This window comes from Mus caroli, unplaced genomic scaffold, assembly GCF_978045245.1.
Source record: "Mus caroli unplaced genomic scaffold, Mus_caroli_1 scaffold_6, whole genome shotgun sequence".
Classification (NCBI taxonomy): Eukaryota; Metazoa; Chordata; class Mammalia; order Rodentia; family Muridae; genus Mus; species Mus caroli.
In genome coordinates, this window is record NW_028227261.1 from 46,113,107 (window position 1) to 46,132,825 (window position 19,719).

The 19,719-nt window shown below is 40.3% G+C and overlaps 1 protein-coding gene across 4 annotated transcripts in view; it reads right to left on the reverse strand.

The window, feature by feature from the left end:
- Eps15 (epidermal growth factor receptor pathway substrate 15) overlaps positions 1-19,719 on the reverse strand; it is a 101,368-nt gene that overhangs the window by 16,080 nt on the left and 65,569 nt on the right. For 3 of the 4 annotated variants that reach the window (XM_021160620.3, XM_085839094.1, XM_085839092.1), the window contains exons 14-20: positions 11,268-11,429; positions 10,746-10,943; positions 9,247-9,447; positions 6,485-6,601; positions 6,215-6,305; positions 4,538-4,573; positions 2,793-2,929 (exon numbers count right to left, since the gene is read on the reverse strand). In XM_021160620.3, the coding sequence (XP_021016279.1) occupies positions 2,793-2,929; positions 4,538-4,573; positions 6,215-6,305; positions 6,485-6,601; positions 9,247-9,447; positions 10,746-10,943; positions 11,268-11,429 (942 nt within the window). The remainder of the gene's footprint in view (positions 1-2,792; positions 2,930-4,537; positions 4,574-6,214; positions 6,306-6,484; positions 6,602-9,246; positions 9,448-10,745; positions 10,944-11,267; positions 11,430-19,719) is intronic. The other variant, XM_085839093.1, reaches the window with a different exon arrangement.

The window sequence follows — 19,719 nt, forward strand, 5'->3', positions numbered from 1 at the left end:
AAAGAAGGCTTTACAAAGTTCTGAATTAGAAAACAAACATTTAGAACAGAGTTTTTCCTTTCCTGATATAGTCTCAATTAATGGAAACAATTACTCTCTGATTACAAAATATTTATCTAAAAAGTATGTGGCATATGTATAATTTAACAAGTTAAGTTTATGTGAACATTCAGTCACCAACATTCAGTAGGCTTCATGTGTCTTTCTCCAACTACAATTCCAACCCTTCGTTTTGCAGAGTCACTTTTTGGTAGTACTGGAATTGAACCTAGAGCTCACACATCCTAACCGAGCACTCTGCCACTGAGTTAGGACCATCCAGGGACACAGAAAGGAAGAGATAGGTGTGATGACTATTATATCGGCAACCTTCTATTTTAACAGAGAAACTATGAGATGAAAGCAAGGTGGTATTTGTTCTGTAAAGCACAAGACAAAAAGTAAGCACAAGTGGGTGAAACATCTCAGGCAGGGAGACAAACAGGAGAAATATATTATTTTTAAATTAGGAAGAGCAGAGAGCAGTGGGGAATAGAGTTAACATAAAGTAGGAGGAGAATTCAGATTGCCATATTTTAGAGGAATCTGGCATATGGTCTACATTATAAAACACACTAGCAAGATTTTGCTGAAAGGACCCAGATATAGCTCTCTCTTGTGAGACTATGCCGGGGCCTAGCAAACACAGAAGTGGATGCTCACAGTCAGCTATTGGATGGATCACAGGGCCCCCAATGGAGAAACTAGAGAAAGTACCCAAGGAGCTAAAGGGATCTGCAACCCTATAGGTGGAACAACATTGTGAACTAACCAGTAACCCGGAGCTCTTGACTCTAGCTGCATATGTATCAAAAGATGGCCTAGTCGGCCAGCACTGGAAAGAGAGGCCCATTGGACTTGCAAACTTTATATGCCCCAGTACAGGGGAATGCCAGGGCCAAAAAGTGGGAGTGTGTGGGTAGGGGAGTGGGGGGGAGTGTGTGTGGGACTTTTGGGATAGCATTGGAAATGTAAATGAGAAAAATACCCAACAAAAATATTTAAAAAAATAAACTAGGTGTGGTAGCCTTGTGGAGACCACAAATATTCAGTTATAGAGGTGTTCCTCAAAATTTACATCAGTGGAAAATACCAACTGCTGGGCAAGTAACTCTTATTAATGAATACAGTAAGGAGATAATTTTACAAAAAAAAAAAAAAAAAAAAAAGAAAACCCCAAACCAAACCAAAACTATTACTCTTCTAAGGAGGTAATCTTCACTTAAGATTAACAGATGACAAAATAGCTGTGTAAAATTCCTGTCAGTTAATTATGCCTTTCTTGGTCTAGTTTACCACAGAAATAATGCTGCCAAACTCCAAACAAAAACAAGCTGAATATTTCATAGTATTATTCTATTTTGAGTATTTTAAAATATCCAGAGTATAAATTTATTTTTATTTTATGTGTGTGAGTGTTTGAGCTGCATGTATATATATCTATGTGCTCTTGTTTGTGTCTGTGTGTGTGTATCTATCTGTCTATCTCACATGCCTGGCGCCTGTGGAGGGCTGGTGATGGTGTGAGATCCCCTGGAACTGGAGTTACAGACAGTTGTGATCTGCGGGTGGGTGTTGGGAACTGGACCCAAGTCTGTTATCTGCTGAGCCATCTCCGTAGCCCCTATATAAATAGTTTTAAAAATTCTCAGAAACAAATGTCTTGGGCATATTAAAGTAATGCGATTTCTTTTTAAAGATTTATTTTTGATCATGTGTACATAAATGCATGTCTCATGTGTGTCAGTACCTCAGATATTAAAGGCAATGCATCCTCTGGAGTTGGAGTTACAGGCAGTTGTGAATATGGGTGCTGCCTGACATGGGTGTTGGAAACTGAACTTGGGTCTTTCTGGAAGAGAAATACATATGTTTAACTGCTGAGTCATCTCTCCAGCCAGGATGCCATGTAGCGTAAGATATTCTCAAACTTACTATGCAGCCAAGATTGGCTTTGAATCCTTTTGCTTCCACTTCTCCAGTGCTGGGGTTATACCTTTTTACCACTGCATTCAGTAGTCAATGCTTTCAATCTAAAATATCTTTATTTTTAAAGCTGAGGTATCAACATCTGCCTTGCAAAGTTGAAAATGAAGATTAGAGCAATGGCTATATAGCACTGAGGCCTTTGGATCATAGTCTGTGGCTACTAAGCAAAGCCTGACATTCAGTGCAAATTTATACTTTTCAAGATTAACATTCCAGGTGTAACTATAAACAACATGAATGGTTTTATTTTTCTAAAATATTAATGTCTCCCTTTGGGCTGGAGAGAAGGCTCAGCAGTTAAGAGCACTGTTCTTCCAGAGGTCCTTAGTTCAATTCCCAGCAACCTCATGGTGGCTTACCACCATTTGTAACGGGATCTGATGCCCTCTTCTGGTGTGTCTGAAGACAGTTACAGTGTACCCATACAAATAAAATAAATAGTCTTAAAAAAAAGGAGAATTTAATGTCTCCCTTTAAGTAATTTCCATTTTTAAAACTAATACAACAGATATTTATAAAAAGTTTTACTTAAGACTGGCTTTTGGACTTTCAGTCACATATTTAGCATCACCAATGGGGTAAGGACAACTTCATTCTGAGACACTATAAATCATCTACTCCTCTCCAGGGGATGATCAAAGTATGAAACCATTAAAATGTGGACCATTAAAGTAAGCAAAGGGAAGCTTCCACTGCTATATATTCAATACATTTCCTTAAACACTTGTTCATGCAGCTGAACAGTCTTGAGTCCTGCCACTCACCGATGTATTACTGCTGTTGCTGGATGCACTGAAAGGGTCCGTACTTGAAGTGGTAAAAGGATCAGTAGAAGTCTGCTTAAAGAAGCAATCAGATGCAAAAGGATCTGAGCCTTTGAAAGGGTCACCACCAAATGGATCTAAAAAGAAGAAATAAAACAAACATAAAAAGCTAAAAATCTAATTTTCTCTCTTGTCTATAGGAATTATCATTGCCAAATTAAAAGACACTTTGAGGCATTCCTTATGAGCCACTGTGAGGCTGGGCTGGGTCTGTCCACCACTCAGACTCAAAAAGCCATAACAATTTCTCTTTACTTCTTTTTGTTCCTTTCCGATACTGGCCAGAGTTTTTAAGTATGCATCTTCTGGTACTGTGTGTTCTCTTACTCTTTCTAAAGCTCCCTCCCGTTCATCCTCAGTGTGGCTGCTTGTCCACCATGTGGCTGACCTCCATGCCAGCTCACTTACAACCCTGCTTCTCCGTTCTCTTCTCCATTCCTCTCCTCTAAACAACTGGTGAGATTTACAGCCTCCCTGCCCTAGTATTTTTATTTTAAACTCAATAAAATTGTCCTCTTTGAACAGACTTGATTTTCAAAAAGTAAAATCACTTTGAACTCCTACAGAACTTCAGGTTCCCTTTTTACTTCAGATTCTATTCTGCTTTCAAGAAAGACAGAGCTGGGGTTGGAGAGATGGCTCAGTGGTTAAGAACACTGAGTACTCTTCCGGAGGTCCTGAGTTCAAATCCCAGCAACGACATGGTGGCTCACGACCATCCATAGTGAGATCGGATGCCCTCTTCTGGGGTGTCTGAAGGCAGCTACAATGTACTTACATAGAATAAATAAATGTATCTTTAAAAAAAAAAGAGCTTTTCACTTATTAACCTTTTTAGTTAGCATTTCATTTTAAGCGATCCAGTCCTAAGTTTTCTAGTACTATGCTTATAAAGGAAACAACAAAAACTTTAAAACATATTTCCTTCTCTGAGCTCAAGGCTAATACACTGAAACACATTTGGGAAGCAAAATTAAGTAGAAAACAACTTCCTTTATTCTAGTGAAAAATCCCAGAAAAATGATCATCTTAAATTTATTAATTTTTCAATGCCCCCAACTCATATGACCAATCTAAAATTGTAGGATAGTAAAGTTATTTTATAGCCTTGTATTCTGTCATAGTATATGGACTCATATTAATTTAACTTTTACACAATATGGAAAAATTAGATCTTATGCATATATGTATCAGTACAGTCCTTGCAGAGATCAGAGGTATTGGTTCCCCTCAGCTAGAGTTACAGACAATTGTGAGACACCCTATGGGGTTGGTAATCAAACGCTGGTCCTCTGCAAAGGAAAGTACAGTCTTAACCACTGAGACATCTTTCTACCCCTACCACCAATATTATTTTTAAGCAGCATTTTGATTATTATTTTTTTAAAAAGTGAGACGAGTTGAAAGTGTACCAGAGTACTTGCCTAGCTGGCACAAAGTCCTGTTTAACCCCAACACAGATATACAGACACAGACACACTACACACACACACTACACACACACACACACACACACACACACACACACACACACACATATACACACCCTTGGCTTTAGAGCAGTTTTAAAACTAAAAAGCAGTTCATCTCCTAGAACTACCCAGGTTCTGTGTTCTCACTAAATACAATATTAGGCTATAACAGAATAGAATTTAAGTTAAGAAGAAACACAAAAATATACTGACCAATTTTTCCAAAAGGATCATCCTTGAAAGGATCACCTGTGACAAAATAAAATAAAATAAAATAAAAATAAATAAATAAATAACCCTGATTATTTATTGTTGTGGAAAAGGGTATTTTTAAAGCAAAAGCAAAGTTAAGTTAAACAATAACTTAACAGTTTCAACAACTCTACTTCTACTTCAATACAATACACATCATAAAAAGGCAAATTAGAGCCATGGTGGTTTGAATAGAAATGCCTTCCACAGTCTCTGGCCTTTGAACACCTGGTCACAGTTGGTGTCAGTGTTTGGAAAGGTTTGGGAGGTTTGCCTTTGATGGATGCAGTGGGCACGGGAGGCAGGCTTTGAGCTCACTTTGACTTTTAAGGTTTGCTCTCTGCTCCTGTTCTGGCTGCCATGCTGTCCCTGCTGTTTCCTCTGCCATGCTGTACCTGCTGTTTCTGCTGCCATGCTGTCCCTGCCACCAGCTGTTGTCCTGTTGTCCCTGTCCCTGCTGCCTGCTGTCCCTGCCGCAATGCTCTCCCTGCTGCCTGCTGTCCCTGCTGAGCCATCTCTTCAGCCCCTTGTTTGTTTGTGTGAGACTATGCAGCCCTGGCTGAAACAAGCTCTGTAGACCAGACTGGCCTCAAGCCTACGGGATCCTCCCACCTCTGCTTACCAAGTGCTGGAATTATAATCACACACCTATGATACCAAGCTCAAGTTCACAAGATAGTTCTGGAAATAAAACGTAATTCAAAAGACCGTTGATACAAGAAATATTTAACATAGTTCACAGACATGATATATTTTAGTCAGAGTTATAGTTTTTGTTTGTTTGTTCGTTGGTTTTTGAGAAAGGGTTTCTCTGTATAGCCCTGGCTGTCCTAGAATTCTTGTAGACCAGGCTGGTCTCAAACTCAAGAGATCCATCTGTCTCTGCTTCCTGAGTGCTGGGATTAAAGGCATGTGCCACCATGCCCAGCAAGATTTATGTTTCCTAAATTAGAAATATCTTAAGGAAAGAGAATCAGACATCTAATTCTATTATAGCTTCCACTGTTATTTCAGTTTTATTTTATTTTTGAGATAATAATCTCACTGTGTAGCCCTGGGTATATAAACTACTGGTTTTGAACTCAAGAGATCCATCTACCTACCTCTGCCCTTTGAGTACTAAAACTAAAAATTTATGTCACCATGCCTGACACCTTCTACTGATTCAAAATTACATTGTTAGCTTTTTTTTGTTTTGTTTTGTTTTTCTTTTCTTCATTTTAAAAAAGTTTCCTGAGGCAGTTTTGTTCTGTAGCTCAGGCTAAACTCAAATTTGCAAAATGTTGGGATTACAGAAGTGTGATTCCATGCCTGGTCTGGTGTTAGTATTTCAGTAATTATTAGCTAAATGATGCTGACTCATGAGTGTGCAATCTCTATCACTGGCTTATAACATACCGTTCCTTTAGCCTTTACTCTGAAGAAACATTCGCTTAATCAGATAATCCTACGGTAGAATGTTAAAATTAAATAGGAGCAAATGTAAGACTAAAGACCCTTATTTTCAGCTTTGCTTATATTGTAAAAAAAAAAAAAAAAAAAAAAAAGAAGCACTCTCAAAACTGAAGCCTTAATGATTATATAATTTACACAGCAGAAATATTGTTTTAGATATACTTACAAAAGAAAGATACTTACTGCCAACAAAAGGATCAGACTGGAAAAAATCCAAGTTTGTATCTGCAACTGCATCTGTCAGTGAACTTGATTCTACATTAAATGGATCTTCCTAGAAATAGTTTTTAATTAAAAGAGATATTTTAGTAACCAAATGTTTAGAGAAGTACTTCAAGGGACCTACATTCTGATCATATACATAATTTGAAAAATTTTAGTAAATATTTTTCAGCTACAAAGATCATTTAAGACATGAATAACAAGAACAATTGAATGTACAATTATCTTCACCTCTTTTGAGTGCTTGTCATCGTCAAATCTGGGACTAACTTTCTCATTACCAGCCACAGTCACAGCCTCACTTTCATCAGTCACATCAGAAGGTGTGATTTCAGGACTACTTCTTACCTACAAAGACACACACGTGAGCAGGACAGAGAAGTCTCTGTCTCAGGCAGGTGATATGGCATGTGTTGTTGCTGAGCCTGACAACTGAGTTCCGTCTCCAGGACTCATTAGAGGGAGTAAAAACAAACTCTTACAAGTTTTCTTATGACTTCCATAAGAACACTGTGGCGTGCCAAACCCACCCATAAATATAATAAAGACTTTTGGAAAAGATTATTTTAACAAACTTTTTTTTTTTAAGAGAGAGAGAGAGAGACAGGGTCTTACTGTGAAATCTTGGCTGGCCTGGAACACACTATGTAAACTAGGCTAGCCTCAAACTCAGAGGTTCACCTGCCTTCGCCTCTGAGTACTGGGACTTAAAGGAATCACAATGCATGACTGAAAACAATTCTTTAACTGCGTGTCTGTATGTTTGTGTGTGTGTCTTTTTTTTTTTAATTAATTTATTTAATGTATTTGAGTATACTGTTGCTGTCTTCAGACACACCAGAAGAGGGCATCAATTCCATTAGAGATGGTTGTGAGCCACCATGTGGTTTCTGGGATTTGAACTCAGGACCTCTGGAAAAGCAGTCAGTGCTCCTAACCACTGAGTCATCTCTCCAGCGTGTGTGTGTGTGTGTGTGTGTGTGTGTGTGTGTGTGTGTGTGTGTCTTAAAATGTAATTTGGTATTGGGGATTAAACCCAGGGCCCTTTAAATGATGCAAAAAGTATCTGTCACTATGCTGTATCTCCAGACCCTTAAAACCTTTTTCTATCCAAAGTGGTCATCTCTGAACTCATACACACATAGGTAACATTCTATGGACTGAACAGGTTGTATTTATTTTCTTCCTCCCTTGTTCCCTCCTTCTCCCTCCCTCTCTCCTCCCCTTCACCCCCCGCCCGGCTGCTGTGTGTGTATGTGTGTGTGTGTGTAAAACAATTAAAGAAAAAGAGGCCATGAATTTCACCAGAATGTAGGAAGGGTTAGAAAAAAGGGAAGGGAAAAAGGATGTACTCAAAATTTAATTCCAAAAAAGTATTAAAATAGTATTTAAACTATTAAATTCTTAAATACTTAAAAACAAAGTACACTTTAAATAATGCTATTACCTAAGCCATGTTTTTGTGCTATCTCTGCAATTCTCAAGGCAGAAGCAATTGCACAGAGGTGTTTGAGGCTAACTTGGGCAACACAGTGAGACCCTGTCTTCGAATGTTACTATCTACAGAAGTGCTTTTGTTGTTCTGGGACATGGTCTCACTACATAGCCCTAAATTCTAAGATGGCTTAGAACTTACAACTGTCCTCCTTAGCCTCCTGAGTGCTGGGATTTAGAGTATATGCTAGGGCTATGGGGATAGTCAAGCAGGGAAAGACACTGATAACCCAAGTTCAATTCCTGGTCACAAGGTAAAAAGGAGAGAAGTGACTTCCACATGTTTTCTTCTGATCTGGTATGTGTATACATATAAAATAAATAGACAGAAACTTAAATGTACCTGCCACCATGCCCACCAGAAATACTGATTTTCACCTATGTTCTATGAAAAGTAAATAAAAATCCAGGTGTGATACCACACTCTCTTAATCCCATTAAATGGGAATAGAGGCAGGCAGGTCACGTGCATAACGTCAGGGCTGAGAAGATGGCTTCCTTGGTAAAGTGCTTGGTGCACTGAGTTCAAGTTTGAAACTTCCAAGTAAAAGCCAGGCACGGTAGGGAGTAACTGTAACCCCAATGCTGGGATGGCTGCAACAGGTTGACATCCTAAGTCTAGCTAAAATGGCAGTCTCTATTTTCAGTGAGGAGACCGTGTCCTAAAAAATAAGGTAGATAGCAGTATTAGAAGAGAGCAAAGTTGAACTATAGCTTCTATCTATACTTGCATACATAGATGAGTGCAACCAAAGGTGAGCACACTTGGAACCCCTCTCCCCACAGGCAGACACAGTAAGTTAAAAAAGGGCTTAAAGACATCCTTAGCTATATATTAAGTTTAAGGCTAGCCTGAGCTACACAAAACCTATTATTTAAAAAATACTTTTATTAAGTAGATTACATTTGAACATTAGCTGAAAAGAAAAAATTTCAATTGTTGGGCCTGAAGGATAATCTTAGCAGTTAAGAACACTAGTTGTTCTTCCAGGGAACCAAAGTTCAATTCCCAGCACCCACACAAGGCAGCTTAAACCGCCTGTTAACTCCAGCTCCAAATGATCTGGCACCCTCTTCTGGCTTAAAATTATACTTCTTTCTATTATATACAATGCTGATAAAACACTTCTCTGGGGCTGGAGAGAGAGCCTATTTGATAAAGAGCCTGCTGCTCAAGCCTGTGGACTGAGTTCAGATCCCCAGCATCCATGCAAAAAGCCAAACGTGGTGGTGTGTACTTGTAAACCCAGAGCAGGGGAGATGTAGACAGACAGACACCTGGGGCTTCCGGCCAGTCACCCTAGTCTAATTGGTAAGCTCTAGATCTCAGAGACCCTATTTTTTTAAAAAAAAGTGAACAGCATCTAAGGCGTGACACTTTGAGGATGCCCCCTGGTCTCTGCACATAAGTCTGCACACACTAACTTTGATCTTCATCAATCTGTGGGGGGGAGCCGAGGGGGAAATTTAATAATAAACACTATGAAACAAAAACTCACTGATGACTCCTGGTGTGTGGGTTCAGACTCTAGGTTGTTTTGGCCTTCAGCATGTTCGTTGAAGTTGGCTGTTTCACTGCTGCTGGTGCTGAGGCTACAGTAATCTGCAGCACCATTAACAAGAACGCTTTGTGGGCTACTGCACCAATTTGATTGGTTATTATGAGTTTCCAGATCTTTCATTTCCAATCTCATTTGCATCTGCCAATACAAAGTAGAAATATAAAACAATTTAATACTATATATATATCACAAATATCTATGCCCCTAGACCAACTCAGGGATGAGTTTGCTTCCTATTAGCGGATTCCTCTAGGAATGAAGCATGACTTAAAGGCTTCAATAATCTCTCCCAGTGAGTCCTCCTGCAATGTCAGCATGCATGCATTTGTTTTTGTAAGCCTTGTGAAATTTCTCTCAGGTCTCTGAGAACTTCTTCTTCTAAAAAAATAAGTCACACGAAGTCCAATAAACAAAGGATAAAGCTGTTTTGACCTAAACTAGTCAAATGAATTCAACCATAAGACACAATTGGAAGAATCAATATATAATAATAAACAGATACAAGAAAACTAAATTATTTCACTAAGAAAAATTGATCTAAAAATTAGAATCCCAAAGAACCCCAGTAAGTTGTGCAGTGTCTTAGAGTTGTTACTGCTGTGACGACCTCACAACCAAAGCAACCTGGGGAAGAGAAGGATCATTTGGCTCACACTTCCACAGCACTGTCCATCATGAATGGAAGTCAGGACAGGAACTCACACAGGGCAGGAACCTGGAGGCAGGAGCTGATGCAGAGGCCATGGAGGAGTGCTGCTTACTGGTTGGCTCCTCATGGCTTGCTCAGCCTGCTTTTTTTTACAACCCAGGACCACCAGCCCAGGGATGGCACAAGCCACAACAGACTGAGCCCTCCCCATCGATACTAATTAAGAAAATGTCTTTCAAGCTGGACATAGTGATATGCCTTTAATCCCAGCACTTGGGAGGCAAGGGAGGGCAGATTTCTGTGAGTTCAAGACCAGCATGGTCTACAAAGTGAGTTCCAGGATAGCCAGGACTGTCAGAGACAAGACCCCCTTCTCAAAAAAGAAAAGAAAAAAAAACAATGCCCTGCAGGCTTGTCCCACCTCACAGAAGCATTTTCTCAATTGAAGCTTCTTTCCCCCACGACTCTAACTTGTTTACCTCATGTTTAATCCTTACAGTAGCCCTAATAAGTAGGTCTGTTGTTAAATCTTCAACTTTAAAGATAAAAAAGCTGATACTCAAAAGTGGTTCGCCTATGAAATGACAGAGCCAGCATTTAAACCTGAACAGCTTTAACTACAAAGCCTCTACTCTAATCTATTATGTAAATGACCATTAGACACCAACTTTAAGTATTAAACAACCAGAGATACTAACTAGGCAGAGGAAGACCGGGCAGGTGTTACAAGTTACAAGTTACAAGGACACACAAGGCCCCTCTGGGCATTCTGCTGGTTTCCACTTACTGAGCTGATTTCCTGTTGTGACTCCTGTAGGTGCTGCTGAAGAGGTTCCAGCTGAGCCTTCCCTGACTCCACACTTTCTTCCAATTGTGCTGTTTCTTGTTGTAGGCGACTTAGTTCTTCTCTAGCTTTTGACAGTTCTTCCTCATAACTGGAGATCTGAGATTCTTGACTAGTTATTTCTGCTTTCAGCGAAGAAATCTATAAATGGAGATGAATGGGAGGACAGGGAATTAGACACGAGATGTCTGGTTTAGTGGACTGGAACTTAGTTTTGAGGTATTCTTTTGGTAGTGAAAGTTAACAGGGAAGGGACCAAAAGCAACTCAGAGGCAGCTGTGTAACACAGGTAACATCTGTGTAATCAAGAGCTGGAATTCCTACTACAGAGAACTGTAGCTCTCCATAAGCATCCCTCCAACGCCTTCATAAAGCAACTGCTGGCTACAGTGCCACTAACAAGCAGGGAATGCTTTCTTTTTAAACCAGGAACAAGATGGAGGTAGCAAGTCGGTCAGGCTTTACCAGCTGGGCCTCCTCGGCACACTTTTTCCTGACTTCCTGGAGCTGCTCCTCCAGCTGGGCTTTCTGCTCATCCAGTTCACCCAGGAGCTCCTGCACCTGCTGCTTCTGGGCCTGCAGTTTTTGTAGATTAATACTCTCCCTCTGAACTTCATCTTGAAGATCCTGAAACACAAGAAATACATTTATCTCTTTGAAGGCATGGATAGGTGAGATTTTAAGTCTACTTTAAGGGAAAACAGTCTTGTTTATTAAGTATTTTGTATTGGAGAACTAAAGCACTCGATTTTATATGCAGTCTTCAAGTGACCTCTTCTGGATTTGGATCTCTAGTTTGCTTACTCAGATAGGTCCTTGTGTGTCTAACTAACTGCTATGTATCAAAACAGAGCTCATATTATTTCCTGAATCTGCTGTAACCTCAGTCTTCTAGTGAAAACCATGGCATCTTCTTCCACTTTTTTCCTTCCACTTCCCTTTCTCTTCTGTGTCAGGGCTGCCAGCAAATCCTTCCCTGCAGTGCTGGTTTAAGTCAACTTCATCTCTCTCAGAGTTACCTTTCACCTTAGCTACTCTTAAATGTATTTTCACCACCCTAGCCCCTTTAAAAAAAGCCTTTTGCCTTCTGGGACTGAGCAACTGCTAGATCCTTGGTCTTCCATTCACACCTGCTGCTGAGCATTGTTGGGAGTTAGACTACAGACTAAGCTATCAACAAATTCCCTTACTATATGACTACTCATAAGTTCTGTGACTCTAGAGAACCCTGACTACAGAAGTTGGTGGCACACACCTTTAATCCTAGCACCTCCAGAGGCTGAGACAGAATAGATCTCTGAGTTTGAGGCTAGCCTAGTGTACTGACTAGTTTTATTGTGTCAACTTGACACATGATAAAGCCATCTGAAAGGTGGGAACCTTAATTAAGAAAACACCTCCATAATATACAGCTGTATGGCATCTTATTAATTATTGGTTGAGATGGAGGGTGGTGCAATCCCAGGACTAGCAGTCTAGGTTCTATAAGAAAGGCTGAGCAAGTCATGAGAAGCAAGCCAGTAAGCAGCGTTCCTCCAAGGCCTCTGCACCAGCTACTGCCTCCAGGTTCCTGCACTGTTTGAATTCCTGTCCTGATTTCCTTTGATAAACAGTGCTGTGGAATTGTATGCCAAATAAACCCCTTTCCTCCCCAACTTGCTTTTTGGTCATGTATATCATCATAGTAACAGAAACCCTAAGACACCTGGTCTACATAGTGACTACCAGGACAGCCAGGGCTACATGGATACCCTGCCTCACAAAAATAAAAAACAAAACACCACTACCACTAATAACAACCCCTTCCCCCCAATCCTGGTTAAAAGCCCAGCATCAAAAACAAAAGGAACAATTCCAACTTATGTCAAATTCCATATTTTCTTATTGTATTTAACAGTGAAAGGAGTGGTCTCATTTGTCAGATCTTGGGTGGGTGTAGGGAAGAAAGGGTTGGGAATAGAGGTGTCTATAGAGCTACATAGGAGTATAGCCTGATGTTCCATAGCACAGCAAGCTAACTATGGTTCACAGCAATTAAACATTTCAAAGTAAGTGGCTAGGACTTTCAAAGTTACCAACACACACACACACACATAATGCATGTCTGAGTGACAGTTTTGCAAATTACCCGTCTGATCAGTGCACTGCAGAAACAGGATGAAATGTCATACTGCATCCCAAGATATACATATAATTACTGTGTGTCAGTTAAAAATAAGAAAAACAACCCTCCCCACCCCCCTTTTTTGAGAATGGGCCTCATGTAGCCCAAGCTGGCTTGAGCTCAGATGCAACAAAGGATAGCTAGCCTTGACCTCTAAAGTAGTGGAATTACAGGTATACCATCACAACTGGAAAACAATGCTTTAAAAGCATGAAACATAAAGTAAAACAAATTCTTGTATCAAATCATATCACTTACCAAACAAAACCTTTGGTCTTCATCTCACCTGGAAAAAAACCCTTCACAGCTCTTAAGAACCTACATTATCTGGGCACTGAGGCCACATGTGTGGTCTCAAACTGGATGAAATAAATTAAGAAAACCCCAGGATAGTTTTCTTCCTGACCTGGCTGGGAGGTAGGCTGCTGCCCACAGTAGAAACATCCTCCCCTGGTCCTGGAGGCTGGCAAGGTTCCTCCCCAGCGCATCCGAGAAACAAAACATCAGGTTCAGATGATCCATGCGGTAGAAAACTATTAAGGACTGACGCGACCATGTGCAATGTGGGCTCATGGGTCTGGGTGGGTCCCGTCACTGCCCCATTGGCCTGTCCACCCTGGCCGCCACCTGTCTCTAGGGTCCAGGGCCAAAGTCCAGCGAGAAGGCACCAGAAGCACCTCCCTGTGGTATGCTAACTGGCCCTCTCCCTCTGGGCGGGGAGAGGTCACAGCTACTTCAGCCCTAGGGCTGGATGGGATGGCCAGGGCTCAAGTGAGGTTGACAGAGGAACAAGAATCCAGTTTGTTGCTGTGTCCCATGCTGTTCAGAGACATTTAGGGGATTTTAATCTTGGTGACTGGAGAGCCCCTGCCCTCCCGCACCCGCTCCCGCGTGGCGGCTCTTGGCGGGTACCCTGGGAGCGCCTGCCTCACATGAGCCCTTCTCCTAGCACTTGCCCTTTTAGATGCTTTCCCTCTCCCGCTGTCCGTCACCCTGGCCTGTCCCCTCCCGGCCAAACGCTGACCGTGTCGTTTTTTACAACATTCAGCTTCAGCATTTTTACTATTATAACAAGAAACTGTCCCTCCAAATTCAATAAAAATTGAACCTACATTATCTTGTGTGCCGACTCACGCCAGCGCTCAGTTTATCCCAGCCGCACGGACTGCTGTGCTGCTCCTCTCCACCCTCCATGCGGCACTGCTACTTCTCCCAAGCATCTCTGTCAAGGCTTTTTGTTGTTGTTGTTTTGTTTTGTTTTGTTTTGTTTTGTTTCCGAGACAGGGTTTCTCGGTGTAGCCCTGGCTGTCCTGGAACTCACTTTGTAGACCAGGCTGGCCTCGAACTCAGAAATCCACCTGCCTCTGCCTCCCAAGTGCTGGGATTAAAGGCTAGCGCCACCACCGCCCAGCTTTTTTTTTTTGCTACTGTTACAGCGTCAGTTTCTGACCAATATAACCAACACCTCCTGATCCCACTCCCAATATTTAAATAAGACAGGGTTTCTCTGTGTGGCCCTGGCTATCCTGGACCTCACTCTGTAGACCAGGCTGGCCTCCAATTCAGGTTTCTACCTGCATCTGCCTCCTGGGTACTGGGATTAAAGAAGGCACCACCCTTCTCCCCAGGCTCCAGTATATTTTCTATAATAGCTTTTGTGAGATAATTTACAGCTACAGAGTTAATAGTTTTACTTTACTCAAGGAGTTGTACAATCATCATCTAAAGGCATTTCCATCAACCTCCCAAAGACACTCTTACTCATTTCAAGTCACCCCCCTTATTCCTGACCTCCCCTCTTTTACTTCCCATTCTCCTCTGTCCTAGGCGACCACCAACCTATTTCTCTCTTCTACAAATCTAATTTAGAAATTTTACATAAATGTAATCATATAGTTTTCTCCTACCTGGGTACTTTTGAATAGCATAATGCTTTTTTTGATTAGCATATAACATTGGTATATAATCCTTTTAAACCACTTCACTGATGTATATAGCTTATACAACACACTTAAAATCTGTCCTTTCTGAACTGAGGATTGAATCTAGGGACTTATGCTTGGTAGGCAAGTCCTCCACCTCTGTTTCTGTAGAGGAGAAATTTTAATTGATTATGTATTAAAGGCTAGGTTGATAAGATGATTCAGTGGATAAAGATTCTCAGGACCTCCACAGTGGAAGGAGGTGTACTGTGACATGGATACACCCCACATGCACATCCAAGAGATATAGCTGCTACCACTCATCACATACAGGGAAGAAAACTAAAGCACAAATGGGCAAGTAAGAAACTATTCAGATCACTTCTCAGACTTTTGGTTTAGATTACTGGCTTATTTTTACCGATTTAATATTTGATATAGCCTCTAAGTATATAATATATTAAGTAAATTTTAGAAAGACATATTCTTTTTGTAATTATGAGTGTGTGCATGCATGTGGGTATGTGCCTGCAGGTGAAGGTATCCATGGAGGATGGAGACACTGGAAGTCCCTGGAGCTGGCATTACAGATAGTTGTATACCATCTCACGTGGCTGCTGAGAACTGAACTCAGGTCTGCAGGAAGAACATGCTCTTTTTAACCACTGGGTCATACCTCCAACCCCTATTACATGAATTTCTGTACTAGGACATGGAACAGAAGCTCCATCCATTTCTGTGCTCATGACCAGGTGGTAATCCAGAATTCGCAAAGACCAGTATATCTCCTCTCTACTTCCCCTATATATGCACATACCCACACTCTGCCAATACAAAACAAAAACTCTGCTCCATCCATTTCTGTGCTCATGACCAGGTGGTGATCCAAAATTCGCGAAGACCAGTATATCTCCTCTCTACTTCCCCTATATATGCACATACCCACACTCTGCCAATACAAAAAGAAAACAAAACTCAGAGAGTAAAGATAGTAAATCCAGGGGAAGGAGGTATGAGATGAGGAACTGTCAGAGGGTGGACCAGGAGGGGGATAACGACAGGACTGTAAAAAAAGATTACAGAATTAAAAAAAAAAATAGTAAAACTGTTACTTCCCCATCCATCCAATTTCTTTTTTTCCACAACTCAAACAAGAATCTAGAATTTCACATTCTCTATTCATATCTAGTCTTTATAATCATAGATATGTTATCTTTTAATATAAATCCAAAGAAGGACAATTTATTTACCTAAAAGGGTCATATATGAAAGTGTTTAGGACATCGTTCTTATTTTTTAAAGCTGGATAGAAAGGTGTAGATAGTATTATCATATATTTATTATCATTCACAAATAAATATAAAATATAGCAAATGTTAATAAATGTTCACTGATAGAAAAGTTTCATTATTTCTCATGCTTTACTGTATTTTATATTTAATGATTTGCTGCATTTCATTAAATGTGTTTGGATATGTGTAGTGTGTGTGTGTATGCGTGCAGGGAAGGGGGCAACTTGTAAAAGTGAGGTCTGCCTTAACTATGTGGGTCCTCAGGCTTTGCCTGATAAGCCATTTTCAGGACCTGTATTTTACAAATTTCTTGGACCCATTTTATTTTCTACAATTAAAAAATATCAAATTTGACTTTCTAAAAAAAAAACTATTTTGTTATTTTATGTGTACGGTGTGTTTTGTCTGCATATATGTTAAGTGTGTGCCTGGTGCCCAGGGAAGCTAGAAGATGGCTTCAAGTCCCTGGAACTGGAGTTCTAGCAGTTGTGAGCTGCCATGTGGGTTGCTGGGAACTGAACCTGGGTCCTCTGGAAGAGCAGCCAGAGCTCTCAGCCACTAGGCCATTCTTCCTACAGATTTGCCCCCTTTTAAAAATAAAAATACCACATCTCTGGTTATTTTATTAATTTAAATGTTTTCCTAAAAAAAAAAAAAAAAAAAAACCAATTGATTTTTTTTTTTTTACTTAGGAACTATCAGTAACAGGATCAATGTTCATTTCCTATAATACACTGAACTATTTTCAAAAACAATATTTTTAGTGAGACTTGATTTAACACCAGAAAATAGGATTCCATAAGGGAAGAGACTACACAAACCAATGTAATATATCTGCAGTCCTGCGCTTTCTTAGGTAAGAGCGAATACTTCCATTCAGTTAGCCTAATCCTACCACTTTTTCCTTTTTCTTTGCTGCAATGAAAACATACCTTGTAATACAAAAGTAGAGGCCTTCAGGAAAAGTTTCCTGACAAAATACCTCTAGGAAATACTTAATCAACATCCACATAAAAACATGTGTTTCTCTCTGTTTATATTTCAGCATGAAGAAAGAAGCATCTATAACAATTACAACACAGCTCCAGGCAGGTGTGGCGGCTCATGCCTTCAATCCTGGCATGTCCAGGGGTGAGGAAAACTGAGTGTTTCTATGTCAGCAAAGTGTGATCTTGTCTCAAAAGCTAAAAACAAAACAAGAGAGTGCAACAGTTGAGAGCACCTGCTGCTCTTTCAGACATAAGTTTAGTTCCCAGCACCCATATGGTGGTCGCTCACTACTGTTCAGAACTGGAAAAGTCCCAACGCATTCTTCATTAGCACCGGATATGCACATACATATGTTCAGGTAAACACTCAGAACATTTGAAAAGATTCTTTATAAAGAAAAGCTTAAAAATAAAACAATATTTAAAAATAAAACATTTCCAATACAAATCCACAGCCAAGGACCTTTGCTCTCAGTAAACAGATTTAAAATTAAGTCAAAATGAAAAGTGGCAACATATATGCTAATATGAATAAGAAAGAACTTTTACCACAAACTAACTCACTTTGTCATGCAACTTCTATATTATTATCTGTATCCAGATCCATTATTTTATTGTGGCACAAACTTGTTTCTCGTGGAACTAGATAAAGGCACCGATGCCTGTTTCCCTCCCCCTCCTGCAGCGGCCTCTGCCTCCAGCTCTCTCTAACTAGGGCAGTGCAGTTCTAGCACTTGCACAGGTGGTGAAGTCACTGAAGACTGCTGCGGGTGTACCCCGCTTCTGCTCTACTGGCCTTGGGTGCTATGGACTGCAAAGGGAAGAGGGGGACACCAGTGCAGAGCAGCAGGGACAGAATGAACAAGAATGGTGTGACACAGTGCCAAAGTGTACTTTAGAGAACATCTAAGACACCTCATTCATAAATAAAGGGTTATCTGAACTGGGAATCTTGGCTTCACTCATTAAGAATTTTTAAGAAAAATGTCCTGTTTTCTAGAAACTACTCAAAATGCAGGAACTGACAAATTCATCTTCACCTCTCCACATGTCATGAGAAGCTATGTAGAAATAAATTAAGCACACAAAACTCTTAATACATATTAAGAATCTACTTACTAAGAGTCTAACTAAGTCGACTCTGATGTACTACTGAAGAAGTTAACCTAACAAACCTATGGAATATTAGCAACATGGAAAGGTCTGTTTCGTTAAAAACACGTCAGGGAGTGAAAATGCAAAGTCCACTGACATATGCCTGTAATCCCAGCACCTGGGAGGGGTGGGCACGGCAATCTCAAGCCTGAGACAAGTCTGGGTTAAATAGCAAATTACAGCTATACTGGATTAAACAGACAGACAAATACCCATAAGACAGGAAAACAAAACCCCACTGACTTATGAATAAGACTTGTTTCTCCAACCACAGTTATCCCTTTTCCTCAGGGGATAAAAAGCCAAATAAATGAAATAAAATGGGAAAAAAAAAGGGTAATTACTCTGAGTTATTAACTCTTATTTTTCAAGTTTAAATTTTTTAAAAAGATTTTTCTGTATATAAATGATTTACCTCTGTATATATGTGCACCACATGAGTGCCTGATGCCAACAGAGGCCAGAAGGCAGCATAGGATTTTGTGGCATTGGATTTACAGATGGCTGTGAGCCACGATATGGGTGCTGGGAAATGAATGTAGGTCCTTTTAACTACTGAGTCATTTCCTAGCCTGAGCTACTAACTTTTTCTTTTATTACATTTATTTATTCTGTGGATCTGTGTATGCACATGGCATGGCATGTGTAATAGAGGTCAGAGGACAACCTGCAGGAGTCAACTAAGGATCTTTGTGGGTCTAGGAGAGTGAACTCAGGCTTGACAGCAAGTAGCTTAACTGCTGAGCCAACTCACCATTTCAAGTTACTGACTCTTAACTAATGAAATAAAAATATGCAAGAGCTTCCTTTTGTATGAACAAAGTCACATAAAAGTGGGACTTTATAAACACCTACTATGCTCTTGATCCTCCCTGCCAGTGGGTTCTGGGTGCATTCTGCCCTACTTTTAATTTCTTGTATAAGTTCAGTCTGTTTATTTTTAATTTGAACACTTTCCTTAAATATCTAACTCTGTATTTCCAAATACAATGGAAGACATACATGATCCAAAGCAGAATTTCTAAGCTCAAGAAGCTCATATAAGATGGAAGTTGTGCACATGCATCTGTGTGCTTTCTTGTGCCATACAGGTCTGGAAGTCAGGGAAGGCTTCAGATGTCCAACTAGATCACTCTTTTTTTCTTTTTAAGATTTATTTATTATTATATGTAAGTACACTGTAGCTGTCTTCAGATACCTCAGAAAAGGGCATCAGATCCCATTACAGGTAATTGTAAGCCACCATGTGGTTGCTAGGATTTGAACTCAGGGCCTTCGGAAGAGTAGTCAGTGCTCTTAACCGCTAAGCCATCGTTCCAGCCCATCACTCTCCGTCTTAATCCTTTGAGACAGGATCTCTCACTCAACTTGGAGTTAGGCTGGTGGCCAGCAAAT